The sequence below is a fragment of the Ruditapes philippinarum genome, unplaced genomic scaffold (genome assembly GCF_026571515.1).
Source record: "Ruditapes philippinarum isolate M1 unplaced genomic scaffold, ASM2657151v2 ctg1496_1_1_1_1, whole genome shotgun sequence".
Lineage (NCBI taxonomy): Eukaryota > Metazoa > Mollusca > Bivalvia > Venerida > Veneridae > Ruditapes > Ruditapes philippinarum.
This window is the reverse complement of record NW_026854151.1, coordinates 93,000-107,761: the sequence shown is the minus strand read 5'-3', so window position 1 is coordinate 107,761 and position 14,762 is coordinate 93,000. Positions and strand designations below refer to the sequence as shown.

The 14,762-nt window shown below is 32.2% G+C and overlaps 1 protein-coding gene across 1 annotated transcript in view; it reads right to left on the bottom strand.

Moving 5' to 3' along the window:
- LOC132739142 (MORN repeat-containing protein 1-like) overlaps positions 1–12,770 on the bottom strand; it is a gene marked incomplete at its 3' end in the record, with an annotated part of 33,157 nt that extends 20,387 nt beyond the window's left edge. The window contains 5 exon segments of the mRNA XM_060726795.1: positions 1,904–1,930; positions 3,727–3,820; positions 4,377–4,586; positions 7,506–7,577; positions 12,133–12,770. Of these exon segments, the coding sequence (XP_060582778.1) occupies positions 1,904–1,930; positions 3,727–3,820; positions 4,377–4,586; positions 7,506–7,577; positions 12,133–12,538 (809 nt within the window).
- Between the last annotated feature and the right edge of the window lie 1,992 nt (positions 12,771–14,762).

Genomic DNA, 14,762 nt, shown 5'->3' with positions numbered 1-14,762 from the left:
AAATAAATCCGAACACCAATATCTTTAATTCAGTTATTAACGCTGTACAAACGTTTAAAAGAGTTGTTTAAATGACGTCACAATGTAGCGCCAAATATCGCGTGCAAAACAAGACGCATCTATAAATTTTATATTCTAACACTCACGTGATTTTGTCACTATAGACAAAAGAAGGAAAAAAACTGGTGTTAAACTGACAATAAACACCGGTTAGGGACTACTTGTATATGCGCTGTTATGTTTTCACCCTCGATTGTATAGTTTACAAAGCATTTTAAAGCAACAATAAAAAGCATTTTTATTTATATTTTCAGTTCTTATAATGTTTTCTTTTCATACAATATCGAAATAATATCTCACATACACTAACGCCACATATTAGATCCTTATCAGTTAATAAATACTTTGACAGAACGGCGCCAATCCTTAAGCAGCGTAAATGACGTCATCCTAAGTAAACAACTCATTCATAAACAAGCTGACGTTATTTCATACATACAAGAATGATAAATGGGACACTGATGTATACACGATACGACGTAAGTTTTTATTGTTGAAAACTTGATAAAATAACGTGTTTTTTTTTTCTTATTATTTCTTTTGTTTGATAATTTCTATATCTTCGCAACAGTAGGGTGCGAAAATCGAATAGCGTAATACGAAAATCGGCACCGGAAGTTATTTCCGCTTGTAAAATAAGTTTAGTGATTTTCCTTATTTTATCGTGTTAGAATCGAAATAACATCAGCCGGAGAGGTGTATATCGGCTATTTAACACCGGTTTTGTCGTTTTGATGCGACAAAATTAACCACTCAGGCCTACGGCCTTCGTGGTCAATTCCTACGCATCAAAACTACAAACCGGTGTTAAATAGCCGATATACACCTCTCAGGCCGATGTTATTTCTTAAATAATATTACTGCGCGCTGTACAATTGCAGTTGCGTAGCAAGCAAGGGGGTTCGCTACCATTTTTTTACAATGAAATTAAATAAAACGGTTATATGGTATATATTTTCACTCAACATGATAAGAGGGCAATACATTACTTTTTATACTTGCTATAATCAATTACATAGTAAATCCAATCCGGGATTATGCGCGTGCCATTGTATTTTGTAACTTTTTTCAGGAGAGCGAATTGGTCATAAGTCTTAAGTTTAAGACAAAAGATAGGACAGTTACTTGAAACGGTCCTAAGTGCAAAAACTTTTTCTCCTAAAGTTGGTCATAAGTCCTAGGATTTAGGATTAACTTAGGACTCTCCATGAAACGCAGGCCAGTCTTATAATCAAACATCTGATTGGTTTATTCAGACAAATATGACATAAAATTGTCCAATAGCAGGACAGTATTTACAGACTTGTTCTCTGTGTTTTATTATAAGTCTCATAGCTCATACAAATATTACATAAGTACATTTTTGAAGACAAAAGCAGAAAATTTTTGCTAGAATGCCAAACTTTGCTACAACTTTAAAGGGGCATGCCTTCAAATTAAAGTGAAGTTTTAATGCTTATAAAACATTGAGCAACATTTTTATAATAATGAAATTTTAATACTATTGAGTGTCAAAGATAAAAGTATAAAAAATATATTCAAATATAAAAAACAACAAGATCTGGATTTTTATAATGTCAATCTTTTATGATTCGACTAGAGCTTTTGGGTTTATTTTTTGGTCAAAAGTTTTACTGAGATTTTGAGCATTTCTCATGTCTATTTTGAACACATCAAAATATTTCATTTTCACTCTTTTTATTTTCAAATATAACTTTTTTCCACATATTGTTCATTGGACATAAATCAGAAGGTGTGCCCCTTTAAAACAGTCACATCATGTAACAATACTAAAGTGCTACTATTTTCTACTGTTTATAGATCTATAACACAACACTGTTACCTTCGTAACGTCTTAAGGCTGCTTAAGCTACATGAAAAATATAAAGCATTTTTTCTACAAAATTAATTGGAGATTGAAATTGTGCCTTTATTACCTTCTTTATCTGCACTTGAATATTTAAGTGAAGAATTTAGACTTTTTTTATCATATGTGTATACATCACAATGTTTATTGTTTAATGCTTTTTAAATCAGTTGAACATCAATGACTTTAAAAGGCATTAGTTAGAGCAATATTTTGTTCAATGCTTGAAGTGCATGAAAGAGAAAACCTGCAAAACTATGAAAAGTTTGTTATATTTATTGTTGCAATTAATAAATTCAATTTCAGAAAATTAAATTTACTGACACATATACAGTATGATACTAGGACACATTTATCTAAGGTATAGAGTGGTCCAATCAATGCTCAGTGTATACAAATGCTTAGAGTATAGACATAATATATAGAAGAATATCTTACTATATAAAAGTATAGCACTTAAAAAAACAATTTACTTTTAGTTTATTATTTTTTCATCTAAAGTTTTATGGTTTGTTAAACTTAAGAAATAGTCATATGACATATATCATGTTCCTGGCAAGAATTTGCATACTCCCTATGTAGCTGTTGTACATTTTGATGTGTTATAATAGCAGAAAAGGTGACACAATGCTACAAAAAGATTTACTTTCATAAGGTATTAATCAATTATTGTTTTTTCATCACGTTTGTTAAGATTTTGTAAACTAGCATTGGTCTAACCACTCTATATCAGACTGTACCAGTATATAAATATATGAGCTGTGTCACAACAAAACCAACATAATGGGTTTGCCACCAGCATGGATCCAGGCCAGCCTGCGCATCCGCGCAGTCTGATCAGGATCCATGCTGTTTGCTTACTAACCCTATTACAAGTAGAGAAACTGATAGCGAACAGCATGGATTCTGATCAGACTGCGCGGATGCGCAGGCTGGCTGGATCCATGCTGGTCGCAAACGCACTATGTTGGATTTGTCGTGACACGGCTCACATATGACCACATACTGTAAATGAATACAAACCTTCTACAAGTATTCTATGGATATTATAATTATCTATGTTTATATAGCTATGTTATATGTACATCTAAAAGCCACATGGAATGAGTTCTACAATATAACAAGACTACACACGCCCAGCATTAGAGCCTGGTCAAAATCCTATAAGCCAGGGCTGCATCAAGGTGAACATAGCTTTAAAGCCTTATCTTTGAGGACTAAGCCAAATCTGAATGCAGAAAGCCATATGTTGATGGACTAAGCCAAATCTTGAAGGACTAAGCCAAACCTGAATGTATTTAGCAATATCTAGATGGATGGACAAAGCCAAATCTGCAAGTAATAAGCCTATTTTGGTGGACTAAGTCAAACCTGGATGTTTAAGCAATTATATTCTAGAAGGTCTAAGCCAAATAAAGGTGTATTAAGACATATCTAGATGGACTCAGACAAATGTATTTAGCAATAACTAAATGGATGGACTTAGCCAAATCTACATGTATTGAGACATATCTAGATGGAATAACATATCCTGATGGAATAATCAACATCTATATATTTTAAGCCATAACTATGATGGGCTAATCCTAACGATGTAATTTTATCTATATTTAGATGAACTGAGCCAAATATTGATGTATGAAACCAGATCTAGATGGACTATACCATATACACAAAGGTTGGCATGGCTGGATTAAGCCAGGCTATCATTTAAAGTACTAGCATGCAGGGAATGATATAAACATGATATCTTTGAATATTAAGAATTAATATAAATATATATAACAAAAAGAACCTACGGATATATCATCATTCCACGACCTTGTCTCTTGTTGTTACGATATGTTCCCTTGTATATACAGTTCTCTTTTGCTGACTTCATCATTCCAAATCCTTCAATGACAAAAATACCTCACAATATAAATGTAATCAGTAAATTGGAAAATATATGATACCAGCATAAAGTCATGAAATTGTATAAAGATATTTAGATAAAATGAAAACAAAAACAGATTACTTTCATACAAACCAGATCTGGTATATTTTTTTTCATCTCATTAAACATTATATCTCATCTTATAAAAATCATACAGATTTTCCCTATTTTAAAATTCATCCCATACTTACAAGAAACATGTTCCATTGTTGGCCCTTTTCACAAATTTATATGACACCCATTCAAACATATAAATAGTTTCATAACACCAAGGTATTTCCAGTTTAAATTTTTGTTAGTGAATCACAAGTCCTAATTGCTATGGATAATTTAAACACACTGGTTATGCACATTGAATAACATTTTACGAATGTGAAAATTTTTTCTTGAAGAGATCGAGAGTGAAACATTTCAGTTTTAAATTCTTTCTGAATAAGAGAAGAAGCATACAAGTTATCAGTTTCACTTACCGGTAATTAAATTCTCAAAAACAAATTATCAGATGCCACTAACCTTGCTGTTGATTTTTTTCCCATTGTCCCTCGTAAATGGAGCCATCGGGCCAAACCATACGACCTTTGCCATGAAGTTCTCCTTTTTTAAACTGGCCCTGGTACTTGCAACCTGTTGCTGCAAAGTATCGTGTGCCAAACCCTTCAATCTCACCATTTTGAAAAGTTCCCTCATAATAACTTCCATCTAAAAATACTAATTTTCCTGAACCTGAAAATAGAAATTTTACTACTTTATCTTCCTATCTCCTATGATATAAAGCCTTTCAAGCAGCACTATTGAGGTAACAGTATGTCAATATAACCTCTGTTGCCAACATACCAGTGTCCGAGGTTATGAAGACATATACTGTTAGCTCAAACTCAGATCTCAGTTATTTGATTGGTCAGAAACTGCCACAGAATTTCCACTGACCAATGAAAATCATGAGATTTTAGACAGAACTCCGAAAATAGTTTTATATCCTTGGGGCTTACTTTAAAATTGAGTGACAACGACACAATAATCAGCATTTGTTGAAATATACTGGACTTTCCTTTACAGGTTTCACCTTTACAAATTAAGCACAGAGTAATTTGCTTAAATATATTGAAGGACGCTTTATGAATGTATCTAAAACAGCATTAACACTCACTCACTGTAGCTCAATGAAAGCTTTTATAGTTACAGCTTGTATTATATGGTGTTTAACTTTTAATAACTACAGGTAAATGTAAACCTACCACTTTAAGATCATTCTACCAGAATGGTTGAATTTCCTATTCCACATTTACTTTTATCACATACCTATGCTGATTTTACAATTCTGTAAAAAACAGTATTACAGTATGGCCTTCCTTATATTGTAAAAAACCTACAAAGGTTTAAACCACCAACCCACACCCTCGCCCACCCTACACATTATATCAGATCTGAACAAGAGGGCCATGATGGCCCTGAGATCGCTCACCTGTATATAGGCCCCCCCCACAACCCCCCCCCCCAACATTGCAGGGCCAATTTAACCCAAGGGCTTTTATTTGCACAAACTTGGTAGACACCCATAAGAAGATGTTTCATGCTAAACATCTAAGCTCTAGCTCATTGGGCTTTTTAAAAGAAGATTTTTTTAAAGTTTTTACTATACACATATAGTTAAAAACAATGACACCCCTTTGGCCAGGCCAGTTTTGACCCCAGGGCTTTTATTTGAACAAACTTTGTAGACACTTACTAGAAGATGTTTCATGCTTAATATCTAAACTCTAGCTATTTGGGTTTTTTCAAAGAAGATTTTAAGTTTTTGCTATACACATATAAGGAAAATCAATGACCCCTGGGGCGGTGCCAATTTTGACCCCAGGGCTTTTATTTGAACAAACTTGGTAGACACCCATTAGAACATGTTTGATGCTAAATATCTTAGCCATAGCTCTTTGAGTTCTTTAAAAGAAGATTTTTTAAGTTTTTACTATATGCATATAGGGAAAATCAATGACCCCCGGGGCGGGGCCAATTTTGACCCCAGGGCTTTTATTTGAACAAACTTGGTAGACACTTATTAGAACATGTTTCATGCTAAATATCTTAGCTCTAACTCTTTTGGTTCTTTAAAAGAAGATTTTTTAAGTTTTTACTATATGCATATAGGGAAAATCAATGATCCCCCGGGGCGGGGCCAATTTTGACCCCAGGGCTTTTATTTGAACAAACTTGGTAGACACCCATTTGAACATGTTTCATGCTAAATATATTAGCTCTAGCTTTTTGGGTTCTTTAAAAGAAGATTTTTTAAGTTTTTACTATATGCATATAGGGAAAATCAATGACCCTCCGGGGCGGGGCCAATTTTGACCCCAGGGCTTTTATTTGAACAAACTTGGTAGACACCCATTAGAACATGTTTCATGCTAAATATCTTAGCTCTAGCTCTTTGGGTTCTTTAAAAGAAGATTTTTTAAGTTTTTACTATATGCATATAGGGAAAATCAATGACCCCCCGGGGCGGGGCCAATTTTGACCCCAGGGCTTTTATTTGAACAAACTTGGTAGACACTCACTAGAAGATGTTTCATGCCAAATATCTAAGCTCTAGCTCTTATGGTTTTTTAAAAGAAGATATTTAAAGTTTTTTCTTTCGGTTGCCATGGCAACCAGAGTTCTGCATGGAATTAAATTCTTTGAACAATTTTTAAAGGTGACCACCAAAGGAACATTCCTGTGAAGTTTGGATGAAATTGGCTTAGTGGTTTATGAGGAGATGTCATTTAAAGTAAAAGTTTACGGACGACGGACGGACGGACGCCGGACGGACGGACGGACGCCGGACGAAAAGCGATCACAAAAGCTCACCCTGTCACTTTGTGACAGGTGAGCTAATAATGATAAAGCCAGTGGCCTTCTTAGGAGAGCCATTGATACATGATAGGGTGTTACTGTTCCAGGTGAGTGGGACAGCTCTCCACATACTTCGTGAAGTCAAGCTAAATACAGCACTTTCAATTTAACTGTTTAACTAACCACACTTTCATAATAACTTTTTTGAAAGTCTTTTTCAAGTCAAAGAGCATTTTCTAATTATAAAGACAAACATTTATTATACTGTTGTAAAAACTGACAAAAAAGGAAAGAAAAGCAGAAAAAAAACAACAACAAGGGGAATTCAAAGCTTGAAGAACACACAAAATAATGAGCAAAAGAACAAGACATTACATTAGGTGTGTAAATTTGTACCTTATGTCATTATAATCTATGTTATGCAATATGCTTCTGGCTACTTATTTCTAAGAAATATCAGTTCAAAGTGGAAAACAAACATATAATCCATTAATTCATTTAAAGGTCAAATTCTTTAATCCATACATATTGACCGATATTAATAAAAAATTAACATTTAATCCCACAGATTAACTGATTTGGTTACATAAAATTTAAAAAATAGAATTAAATTGTCTAAGACCATTGTACTTTTACAACTTGTACTTTAACAATTTGTAATTTAACAACAAATAATGTCAGTTCATTAAACAAATCTTTTTAAAAAAAAAAATTCAGAGTAAAACAAGATTTTTTTTTACAATTTTTCAAATGATCAATGCAATAGGCAAATTTTAAGTGACTTTTCTTTCTTAAATTTAAGTTAAAATTTACCATGTTTTTTGCCATTTTTCCATTGTCCTTCATACTTGAAAAATCTGTTGTCATATTCATATGATCCTTCGCCTGAAATGATATTCATCATATATGTTATTGTAACACACTTCACACTATTACCCTATTAAACATTTGCACAACATAATTATGTACAACATAACAAGGAATGCTTACACATAATATACATACACATCAGACATGACACCAATACACCATTTGATGTCATAGAATTACATCTCTGCTCAATACATTTCAACATATTATTGACAGTTCTCTGTTAGAACAAGTTTGCTTCTTTAAAAAGAAGCATGCAAGAGGTCTTTTTGCAGCTGTTGAAGATTTGATAATTTCGAAAATATTTGGAGATATAAAAGACACCAGAGATTTTCCAAAACGGGCATAAAATATATTAATCAAACAATTTTAAGTCCCAGATTTACATTTATAATGTATATATCATTTGATTGGAATAAACAATATATACTGCTGCATGCCTCCAACTACAATATGGCAAGAAAATCAAACTTGAGAAATTTCAGTTCAAAAGTGAAAGTAGCAGCAAATTTTCGGTACACCGTTCACTCGGTCATATGAAAGTGCCATAATGTTCACTGTTCCTTATTTTCGGAGCATGAAATAGTAAAACGCTATTCATAAAACAAGTATCAATTTATACAGTTTAAAGGATTAAAAATGGTATGAACCAGTGCTCGTAGTGTTAAGTAACGTAAATGATATTTTCCGATTTTTCCTTTTACCGATTTGTTCACTTCGATGTTTATTTTTCGTTTAAGTTAAGTCGTATTTTGAGGCGGAGCATGCGCATAACATTTTTTGTAGACTGATTCTAATGTTGTAAGGCTTAAAATACGATGCATTAGCTTCAATTTGATACGCAAAAATGGATGCCACCAGCAATCAATTTCAACACTGTGGAGATGTCTGATGACCTCTCAAATAAAAATAAATAAATATTTTGTGTGTTGTTGTATAATTTTGCAAGCTTTAATTATCATTCAAATGCTTTGTTATTAATCACATTTGAACTAGAAAAATGCATTATTCTCATATTGTTATCTATTTTCTTATCAATGAACATTAATAAAATCTAAGTAGATCTACAGATCATGTTAAGAAAAAGCTGAATAAAAAAATAAATCTATAAAAGGACAATGATTTTTTGAACTTCAAAAATAAAATCTTATGTTAAACAAGAGGGCCATGATGGCCCTGAAGTCGCTCACCTGTATATAGGCCCACAGAGCAAGGCCAGTTTAAACCCAAGGGCTTTTATTTGAACAAAATTGGTAGACACCCATTAGAAGATGTTTCATGCTAAACATCTTAGGTCTAGCTCATTGAGTTTTAAAAAAAAGATTTTTTAAGTTTTTACTATACACATATAGTTAAAAGCAATGACATCCCTAGGGCGGGGCCAGTTTTGACCCCAGGGCTTTTATTTGAACAAACTTTGAAGACACTCACTAGAAGGTGTTTCATGCTTAATATCTAAACTCTAGCTATTTGTTTTTATTCAATGAAGATTTTTAAGTTTTTGCTATACACATATATAAGGAAAATTAATGTCCCCCGGGGCAGGGCCAATTTTGACCCTAGGGCTTTTATTTGAACAAACTTTGAAGACACTAACTGGAAGATGTTTCATGCTTAATATCTAAACTCTAGCTATTTGGTTTTTTCAAAGAAGATTTTTTTAAAAAGCTTTTGCAATACACATATAAGGAAAATCAATGACCCCCGGGACAGGGCCAATTTTAACCCCAGGGCTCTTATTTGAACAAATTTGGTAGACACCCATTAGAACATCTTTCATGCTAAGTATCTTAGCTCTAGCTCTTTGGGTTCTCTAAAAGAAGTTTTTTAAGTTTTTACTTTATGCATATAGGGAAAATCAATGACCCCCTGGGGCGGGGCCAATTTTGACCCCAGGGCTTTTATTTGAACAAACTTAATAGACACTCTGTGACAGGTGAGCTAAAAAACTAAAAAAAAACTTAATAAATAAAAATAATAAATACACCTTATCCACAACAAATTTCCCTTTCAATTAATTGTTGTAAGTCCTTTTTTATCCATGTTATTAAACAAGAGCTGTCACAGGAGACAGCGAAGCTCGACTAATAAAATACTGGACGCAGTAAGGAGGACAAAATACGAAAGAAAAATCAATTATGTATAATAATTATGTATTAAGTTATAGTAAAAAAATAACATTTGTTAACATAAATTCCAAGATCAAGGGGAATAATTCTTGAAATAGTCATGCTAGAGTTATGGACCTTGTTACACAACATTTGTGTAATGATAAGAAATATATATTTGAAGTTTGAAGTAGACACCTTAAAAAGTAAAGAAGTTATTATATTTCTTAAAGAAAATCCTAAGTTCAAAGAGAGAAAAATCTGTAAATATTGCTTCAAGAGTTATGAACATTGTCACATAAAATGTAATTGATGATAAGGAATAAGTATTTGAAGTTTGAGGTAGATACCTTTAAAAATAAAAAAGTTATAATAAAAAATAACATTTTTCTAGTAAAAAAATCTAAGTTTATGGGGAGATAATTCTTGCAATATTGGTGCTAGAGTTATGAACCTTGTAACATAAGATGTGGATGATGATAACGTAAATATATTTGAAGTATGAAGTTGATCCCTTTAGAAATAAATAAGTAACAGTAAAAAATAATATTTTTTATGGAAAATTCTAAGTTAAAAGGGAGATAAATCTGAAAATATTGGTGCTAGAGTTATGAACCTTGTCACATAGGATGGGGATGATGATAACGTAAATATATTTGAAGTATGAGGTTGATCCCTTAAGAAATAAAGAAGAAACAGTAAGAAATAGCATTTTTTGAGGAAAATTCTAAGTTCAAGGGGAGATAAATCTGAAAATATTGGTGCTAGAGTTATGAACCTTGTCACATAAGATGGGGATGATGATAAGGTACATATATTTGAAGTATGAGGTTGATCCCTTAAGAAATAAAGAAGTAACAGTAAAAAATAGTATTTTTTAAGGAAAATTCTAAGTTCAAGGGGAGATAAATCTAAAAATATTGGTGCTAGAGTTATGAACCTTGTCACATAAGATGTGGTTGATGATAAGGAACATATATTTGAAGTTTGAAGTTGATACCTTAAGAAATGACAAAGTTATAGTGAAAAATATTTTACTGCACCAAAACTTTAATCTAAAATCTGGACGCGGACGCGGACGCGGACGCGGACGCCGGGGCGAGTAGGACAGCTCTCCATATACTTCGTATAGTCGAGCTAAAAACAATACCTGTGTTATGCTATATATTAAACTACATTTCTCTTTAACAGAAAAGCAAAGAATGAAGAGTATTTGGGCACTAACAACAATACAGGCACACCTATATGCTACCTGAGGCAGTACAGATTATGTCATGCCTTCATGCACACTTTTCACCTTTTTAACCTGACCAGTCATATATTCAGGACACTCACTGAAATTTAATTATATCACCTGAATTCCTTGAAAATAACAATGCATTGTCCCAAATTCAAAACAGAATAAGACATTATACAACATCTGACATTATTTGATTTTGTTGTATACATTTACTACAGTCTGTAAGATAAGAAAAATATTTGTTCCACATCTGACATTATTTGATTTTGTTGTATACATTTACTACAGTCTGTAAGATAAGAAAAATATTTGTTCCATATAGTTCCAAGATTTAGTTACAAAATGTTGGTTTTTTTTTCTCATATATTACAGCATTTGTACTCAAACATTTTCAAAGATTTGTACAATTAAGTGAGTTTCTAAAGTTAGGAATACCATAAACAGATTCTGCAAATAACCTTCTTAACAAAAAAGTCAACAACAAAGCAAACTCCAATCCGAAATCAAGGGTGATCAGGTGTCCCCTCATGATAGCCAATTGCAAGTTAAAGCTTCTATGTAGCAGAAGACAAAAATATCATTAACAGGGCAAAACACGTTTTTTATTCGGCCATAACTCAGCTAAAAATCCTTCAACTCGACAACTCATGTAATGTGCACAAGTACTTGAGCAACCTATCAATCTTGAAATGTTTCATTGAAATTGCATAAGTAGTATAAGAGGAGTAGACAAAATTAAAATCATTAAAGAGCCATAATTCTGATAAAAATCATTGCACCAAAATAAGCTGATGATAGGCACAACAAGACTTAGAACTGATCATTCCTGTATAGTTTGGATAATTGATTGCACAAGTAGTTTCTGAGAAGTAGTCTGGACAAGATTCTGTGTATCTTGCAACACACAAGAACCATTGAACCGGAAAATGCCAATGATATGCACAAGTAGACTTGATACTGATCATTCTTGTAAAGTTTAGATGAAATTGCACTAGTAGTCCAGACAAGTTTTCTGACGGACAGCCAAACAGAGGACAGAGAAGTGATTCCTATATAAATGTCCCAACTGCTCTGTGGAGGCAACACAAAAAAATGACTTATCAAAAGAAAAAAAATTACATTGGTTTAAATTCATGTGTCAGATTCTTTGTAAGAGATGTATCTGTTACTATGTATACATAATCTTTCTCTGGGTGGTAATGAAAAAGCTCAAACCTCTCACCTTCATTAACAACACCAGCATTCTTTTTCATATCTTTCATACTCAATTCAGTATTTTCCCTTTTTGAAATATTACTTTTCTTCTCCCCTTTACTCCTGTCTGTTTTTAAACTTCCAATATCTGTTCCTTCTTTAACTTGTTTTACTTCATTTCCCTTTTTACTATTAACACTTTCAGATTCATTTCTCTCCACAATAGTGTCATGCTTTAACTTTTTCAGAAGTTTTTCCTCATTAATATTAGCAATAGTATTCCTTTTAACAATTCCAACTTTTGCTCTATTGGCTTCATTTCGTTCTGTTAAAATTCCTGCTTTTGAAATGGGATAATAATGAGGTTTAATTATTGGCTTGTCCAAGTCAATCTGTGACATTGTCTTTGATTTCTTTAACACTTTTCCCATCATTTTGCTTGTCTTTTCTATATTAAGCTATCTTCACAAAATCATGAAACTATTTTTATGTAATCCTTTAGAAAATAGGCAATGAAAACTGAAAATTAATTCAAATTTTCATTTTCTCTTAATTCACTATTAACAAAGCGGTAAAAGTCTAAACACAATAGTAAATTTTCAGGTGATCACTTTAGATGTAATTTAAATGGTGCATTGCATTTATCTACACAATGGTTTGTTGACAACGCTAATACACCCTCTTGAAATATAAGTCTTTGATTTAAAAGGCTATTGGAACAATTAAACTATTAATAAGGTCAGACTGATTGAACATAGAATACTCTATTCAAAACTCTATTGATTTTTCCAGTCCTTAAACGAAATACAATACATGCTTATAACAATCCACCTTGCTTTATTAGTTATGCCCTTGTTTGAACCAATCAAACTGTGTGATACATTATCAAACCAGTGTGACAACTAACTATTTACTGGGCCAGCTGTTCAAACTGTTGCACTTTATATTTAAAGGGACAATACTTAAGATGAATATAAAAAAGTTAAATATCATAAACAAGTAGGAAATTAACAAAAACATGTTTGTTAAACACAAATACCTCCAGCTCAGATTCTTGTCAGTAACAATTTTTCAAAAAATGTTTACCCATTCACTCAGTTATGACAGAAAAATTGCCAAATGATTGTAAACACAGTTATATAACTTAACAGAGTCATGGCATTTTGTAATTGTGAAAAATATCAGTTGGAAAGTCACTGCTATGACTTGTGATGAAGTTGAAAAATATTCAACTTTATTTGATATTTATAACCCAGTGACCCCAAAGTCCATCCAAACTTAAAGGGCCACCTTAGGTATGATCCTTGTAAATATGAGACATTGGTAAAAAATAATACTAAGCCTGTATAAACAAGAGCTGTCACAGGAGACAGCCAAGCTCGACTAATAAAATACTGGACGCAGTAAGGAGGACAAAACTATGAAAGAAAAATCAATAATGTATAACTATGTATTAAGTTATAGTAAAAAAATAACATTTGTTAAAATAAATTCCAAGATCAAGGGAAATAATTCTAGAAATTGTCATGCTAAAGTTATGAACCTTGTCACACAACATGTATGTAATGATAACAAGTATATATTTGAAGTTTGAAGTAGATACCTTAATAAATTAAAAAGTAACAAAGTTATAATATTTCTTAAAGAAAATCCTAAGTTCAAAGAGAAATAAATCTGTAAAAATTACTTCAAGAGTTATGAACATTGTCACATAAAAATATAATTGATTATAAGGAATAAAGTATTTGAAGTTTGAGGTAGATACCTTTAAAACTAAAAAAAGTTATAGTAAAAAATAACATTTTTCTAGTAAAAAAATCTAAGTTTGATGAGGAGATAATTCTTGCAATATTGGTGCTAGAGTTATGAACCATGTCACATAAGATGTGAATGATGATAAGGTACATTTATTTGAAGTATGAAGTTGATCCGTTTAGAAATAAATAAGTTACAGTAAAAAATAGTATTTTTTAAAGAAAATTCTAAGTTCAAGGGAGATAAATCTGAAAATATTGGTGCTAAAGTTATGAACCTTGTCACATAAGATGGGGATGATGATAAGGTACATATATTTGAAGTATGAGGTTGATCCCTTAAGAAATAAAGAAGTAACAGTAAAAATAGTATTTTTTAAGGAAAATTCTAAGTTCAAGGGGAGATAAAATCTAAAAAATATGTGTGCTAGAGTTATGAACTTGTCACATCAGATGGGGATGATGATAAGGCACATATATTTGAAGTATGAGGTTGATCCCTTAAGAAATAAAAAGTAACAGTAAAAAATAGTATTTTTTAAGGAAAATTCTAAGTTCAAGGGGAGATAAATCTGAAAATATTTGTGCTAGAGTTATGAACCTTGTCACATAAGATGTGGTTGATGATAAGGAACATATATTTGAAGTTTGAAGTTGATACCTTAAGAAATGACAAAGTTATAGTGAAAAATATTTTACTGCACCAAAACTTTAATCTAAAATCTGGACGCGGACGCGGACGCCGACGCCGGGGCGAGTAGGACAGCTCTCCATATACTTCGTATAGTCGAGCTAAAAAGTGCAAATAATCTATTGTTAGCACAAGTGACATTGACCTTGTGACTCCTAGCACTAGACCATCAAAAATATGTTCCTTCAAAATATGAAAAACATCTGTCTATAG